The 5,934-nt window shown below is 36.7% G+C and overlaps 1 protein-coding gene across 1 annotated transcript; it reads right to left on the reverse strand.

The window, feature by feature from the left end:
• Positions 1-4,736: 4,736 nt before the first annotated feature.
• On the reverse strand, positions 4,737-5,201 carry LOC147510866 (uncharacterized). The gene has a single exon (XM_086598276.1). It carries the CDS (start codon positions 5,199-5,201, stop codon positions 4,737-4,739), a length of 465 nt encoding a protein of 154 aa, XP_086454402.1.
• Positions 5,202-5,934: the final 733 nt, after the last annotated feature.

The following is a 5,934-nucleotide window of genomic DNA, read 5'->3' on the forward strand; positions in this document are numbered from 1 at the left end:
TCCTTTTACTCTATGTGGATGACATGTTGGTGGCAGGGTCAAACATGAAAGAAATAATGAACTTGAAGAAGCAACTAGCAAATGAGTTTGCTATAAAGGATTTGGGAGCTGCCAAATAGATTCTTGGAATGAGAATCAATAGGGACAGAGCAAATGGGACACTAAAGCTATCTCAAACAGAGTATGTTGAAAAAGTTCTAAAACGTTTCAACATGAGTGATGTTAAACCAGTTAGCACACCCTTGGCTAGTCATTTTAGGTTATCCAAGGAGCAGTCACCAAAGACAAAGTAGGAAAATGAATTTATGGCAAAGGTGCCATACGCATCAGCTATCGGCAGTCTAATGTATGCTATGGTTTGTACCAAACCAGACATTGCCAATGCAGTGGGAGCAGTAAGCCGATTTATGAGCAATCAGGGAAAACATCACTGGGATGCAGTGAAGTGGATTCTCAAGTACTTAAGAGGTACCAACGATATGTCTTTATGCTTTGGTCAAGGTGACAGTTTACTACAGGGTTATGTAGCGTTAACTTAGCCGGTGAAATTGATCATCGTCGGAGCACTACTGGGTATATGTTCACTATGGGTTCCACCGCAGTAAGTTGGGTCACTCAACTGCAGAAGATTGTAGCTCTATTGACTACAGAGGCTGAGTATGTCGCAGTCACAGAAGCTAGCAAGGAGATGATTTGGTTGCAAGGTCTTTTAGAGGAACTGGGTAAGGAACAAGAGAATAACACATTATACAGTGACAGTCAAAGTGCGATTCATCTTGCGAAAAACTCGACGTTTCATTCAAGGACGAAGCACATAGATCGGAGGTACCATATCATTCGTACACTTTTGGAAGATGGTACTCTAAAATTTGAGAAGATTCAGGGGAGTAAGAACCCAGCCGACATGTTGACCAAGATGGTCACAATTGACAAACTGAAGTTGTGTTCAACTTCAGTAGGTCTTCAAGCTTGAAGATCGTGGAACGAGCGCACTAGGTTTCACAGGATTAAAGATGATTTGGTTTCAGTCTCCAAGTGGGAGATTGATAGGTAAGTGTTAAGCTTGATTGATAAGTCAATTAAAGCAGCAACTCAATTCAAAGTGAATGAGTGACCACTGCCAACTTAAGCTTGTCAACAAAGGAGACTCTTTGTAAATGCAAATCACAAAAAACATGGAGACAACAAGCCTTAAATTGTGGATTCAAAATAGTTTGCAAACTATTTGCAACTATTGCAAGTATTGCAGAGGGGAATCAGATGCCTATAAATGAGTGCTTTGATTCATTCTTTTATACATGATTCAGAGAGAAAGAATCAGTAGTCTTGAGTGATTTTGTGTTTTGGTTTCATTAAGGAAACCAAAATTTAGAGAGTAAGAGATAGAGAGCTTTGTAAGGGCTTATCATCTTTAATAAGAGAAATTGGTGTGCTCTTGAGGACGTAGGCAAATTGCCGAACCTTGTAAATTCTTGTTGTTGCCATAATTTCGTCACATTCATTTGTAACGTTCTTGTTACATTGCTTCCAAGATCCTATTTATTTTCGAGGTTGTTTCGTTTACACCCTAACATGATATGAGAAGGAATTGACAATTGATTATTATTGATTGATGTTGGTGAAGAGGAGTCACAGAGAAGTAGAAGAATTGAAGTGAAAAATGAAAATGGGAAGAGAAGAGAAGAAAAAGAAAAAGATGGGTGCGTTTTTTTTTTTTTTTTTTTAACTGTGGAAAATGAAAATTATGTGGAGGGAGAAGAAATGAATTTGATGATTTATGTATGTGATCAAATTAAATATTTTGCTAATTTTACTGAAAACGCAGCGGCACCATTAATCTGTCTATAAAACAGTGGTCGGGTTTATCATTTCGTTCGGATTTCAATAAAATTGCAAAACGTTATTTATAAACAAAACTAATATGATCACGTGAATTTGTGAGAGTGAATTTAGGTGAGAAAATGATGAAAATAAAATAAAATAGACTTTGGATTTCGGAGATAGAAAATCCGTTTGAGCGAATCATATCTCCGTTAAAAGAGTTAGTCTCAATTTTTTATCCCTAATAACGACTCTTCATCTCTGAACGAGTGTTATTAGCACGTGGAATCGATTCAGAACCCCATCTATGGGTGAACTTACTCGGTTCCTAATCGTTATAATTATCGAAACACCCTCCCTAACAGATATAATCCTCACTCGAGCAGAGTTTCTACTCCAAGATCACATAAACTAAAGTGTTATTCTAATTAATAGAAAATAAAACTGAATTAAAAACATTTTAATTAAAAACTGGAAATTAATTAAATTCTTCATTACACTAGAAAAAGCAATAAAATACTCTACTGCTATAATTGAATGCTAACCATTCAATGAGAAAAACTAAAACTAGACCCTTCTATTTATAGTTAAAAGGATGGTCGTGATCGAATCTCAGAAATTTGATCCAACGACTGAGATTTGATCACTATTCAACTTTTTGACTTGAAGGAATAATAATTACTATTTGACACTATTTTGGATAATGATGTATTTAACCACATGCAAGGTGTCAATTTGTGCCAATAATTTGGCAATTTTATCTTGACTTACTCCATGATTGATGACTCATCTCTTCTCATGGGCCCGCAAGGTAGGTCCATGTGATGTGTCCATTGGTGGGCTCGAACGTCAATTTCTCCAAAATATGACAGTTGAGTCCATGAGCTTTGTTTTGGCATCTGTGAGCTTTACAAGGCTGAGACGGATGATTTCAAGACCAATCTTTATTCAACTATATTATGTGCTAAAACGCAAGTTTTGTGGTTATTTTATCGTTGTTGAAACCTGTGAAAACATGAAAATACAATTAATTTACATTTATTAAACACATAATTGACCCAAATGTAATGTCTCTACGGGGTTTAAAACACAGTTTTGGGTAATTATCTTCAGTCTTATGATATCGAATGCAATGATTTAACACGAGCTATTAACTTGGTGGGTCCTGATATTTTAAGAAAGCGTAGGCCCTTTAAAATAAAAAACGTGTCCTTAACCTTAATTTCTATCAAAGTTGTGATTTGCACGTTTTTATCCTAAAACCCCATCTCTCGTAAGAAGAAGAAAAAATTATCAGACCAAGACGAAAGCACCCATCTTCATATTTCCTTAATAGGTAAACATACTCATTTAGTTTAAAGTTACTGCAAACATATATACTATTCCCCATTTTAATTCATTTCATATTTTTCCATTTTAGGTTATCATATCAGCTATCAAATCAATGGCGAGGTAATTATTGTGATTATTGATTTATGGTGTTCACATATATGCTTTCTTCTTGCGAGAGGAAGGATTTATGGTGTGGACACTTTAATATTTAGGGAAAATTGTCAAACAGGACAAAGGGGTCAGGGGAGAGAAAGTTATCAGTTAATATTTCTTTTGTAGTTGGTGGTGGAGATTGTTGAGGTACCGGAGGTTGTTGATGTTGCATTTTTCTATTATTGTAGAGTAAGTCTTCTCGTGGGTTGGTTGCATAATGAATAAGGTTTTTTTTTTGTTTTCTCGTTCTTTTTTTCCCCAACAATTAAATTAGGTTTAGCCGTTTAGTTTTTATATTTTACTAGATGGATGCACACACATACGTTTTGTTTAAAACATAATAAAGATGGGTAAAATCGTTAATATAGTAAAAGAATAGGGGCAAAACAGTTAAAACAAAATTCATGTAAAGTGGGATGTGACAACTCAATATACTCACCAATTACATTTTTATCTCTGGCCCAAATTTAATTACCATTTTTTATACAATTTATTATGTTGGAGTTTAAATATATAGTAAAAAAAAATGGACCAAAAAGTTGGGTGTGATAGTGACAACTCACTCGACCGCAATAACATATTTACCCCTGTCTCGAATTTTAATACCATTTTTTGTACATTTTATTGTGTTGGAGTTTAACATTTTTAATGGGGGCAAAAACCGTCATAGAATTAGAAAATTAAATCAGGTGCAAATGTTTGTTTTTAGTGTGGAAACAATGGGGGAAAAAAACAAAAACAACAACAAACAAAGTTAATGTGTTTCACAAATGGAGAAATCAATATCATATTTCAAGACTATTTTTGCAACTCACATCAAGCCGTTCTTCACCTTCTTTGTTATTTATTTCATCTTCCTCATTTTTATGAGATTTGATTTGGAGGGTTTATCGGGTTTAGGCAAGATGGTTTGAGGAGAGAGAGAGACGTTTGAAAACTTAGCGAGTGATTTTTGGATGAAATACAATAAACACGAAGGGTATAATTGTAGTTTCTAATGCATGTCAAATTGGTCAATGTCCTTGAGCCACAATTAGATATAGGCCAAAATAGTAAATCCATAATTATTTAGACTAGCCACTTTTTATTCATAATTCAAATTCATAGTGGATTTGGACGAATTGTTTTTTGGAAAAAGGGGCTCCTAGTCCAATTACTTGTTTGTGATAAGTGATACTTTGAATTGGGCTCGAGCTCAGGCAGACATCATCAGACTTGGGTTTGGGAGGCCCAAAAACATTATCCAAGTTTACTTTGAGGCTGAGTCCAATGGCTTTGCATCCTCCTAAAAGTAGAGTGGGAAGTGGTGGAAATTACTCCTCATCCGGATTTTTTTTTGCTAAAGGTAATTGTATTAATAAAATAAAAGGTTACAAAGTACAAAGAATGGATAGGATTGATAGTAAATCACTATCTCAGAGTTGTTGAGCTTATTTTACAAATATGTAGTACGTGATGTTCATATCCTCAATTCTGTGCAAGAATGTTGACCTACAATTCCACCACTTCTTCTCTCCCTTTGCCAGGTTAGCTGCTTCTTTAGAACAAATGTCCGAGCCAAAGTTAACCTCCTGCCAGGTGTTAGTCACAATGATCCAGTCCACTAGCCCTTTCACTTTGTCCCAAGCTGCACGAATTTGCCAATGTACCTGATCATTCTGAAAAGATTTTACTGCCATACTAGAGTCGGATTCCACCCAGATAGTTTCCATCCCAGTTCCACCGCTTTTGATATGCCTTTCACTATCGCGAAACTCGGCTATAAAGTTTGTGGCAATACCCAGACCTCCTATATATGCGGCAATAATATTGCCGTTACTATCTCTAAGAAGCATGTCCCAACCTGAGTTTCTGGGATTTCCTCTTGAGCAACCATCAACATTCACTTTTATCATGTTACTTGGTGGTGCCACCTAATAACATTCAAAAATGCGTGGAGCCTTCCTTAACTTGGGCGGTAGCTTTCAAGCTTTCAGGACTTCCAAGTCTCTGGTAGTGTTATTCATGTGTTTCTTCGATTGATCATTAGCTCTTTTAACTGCACCTCGGACTTGGGACATGACGGAACTTATGCTCGACTTCTTGCTTCCATATATGATTCCATTTCTATTCCTCCAAATCGCAAAGCAAGAAATTGAGGCTGCTTTCCACAAATCTTGTAAGAGAGGACTTTCATTTCTGCATTTTGTGAACATTTCTTCCCGATTGGCAATCCTCGTGTGGTGATGCATATTATTTGCTATGAGCTCCCAGCATCTCTGCGCAAAACTGCATTCAAATAAAATGTGTTCTTGTGTTTCCTCTGCCACCGTACAAATGCAGCAGCGAGAAGCCATCTGGAAGTTCTTCCCCCTTAGTTTCTCATATGTACGCATGGCACCATGAAGAATTTCCCAGCCTGTCCCAAGAGTCCTTAGCATCACCTCTGCTGACCAAAGAAACTTGGTCCACGGCAACACATTAGCCCTCTCTCTAATAGCTTCATATGCCGACCCCACAGAGAACAAACCATTAGTGGATTGACGCCAAACTCTGCTATCTTCTCTGTGCTGATCTGGAAGCTCCAGCTAGCTGATGTCCACCCCTAGGTTAAGTAGGATCTGTTTCAGAGGTTCAGAAAAGTTCCAT

The sequence above is a fragment of the Coptis chinensis genome, chromosome 3 (genome assembly GCF_015680905.1).
Source record: "Coptis chinensis isolate HL-2020 chromosome 3, ASM1568090v1, whole genome shotgun sequence".
NCBI classification, from domain to species: domain Eukaryota; kingdom Viridiplantae; phylum Streptophyta; class Magnoliopsida; order Ranunculales; family Ranunculaceae; genus Coptis; species Coptis chinensis.

Excerpts from the sequence above, each read along its gene's own strand:
- LOC147510866 (XM_086598276.1), bottom strand. The coding sequence starts at position 5,201 with ATGATAAAAGTGAATGTTGATGGTTGCTCAAGAGGAAATCCCAGAAAC.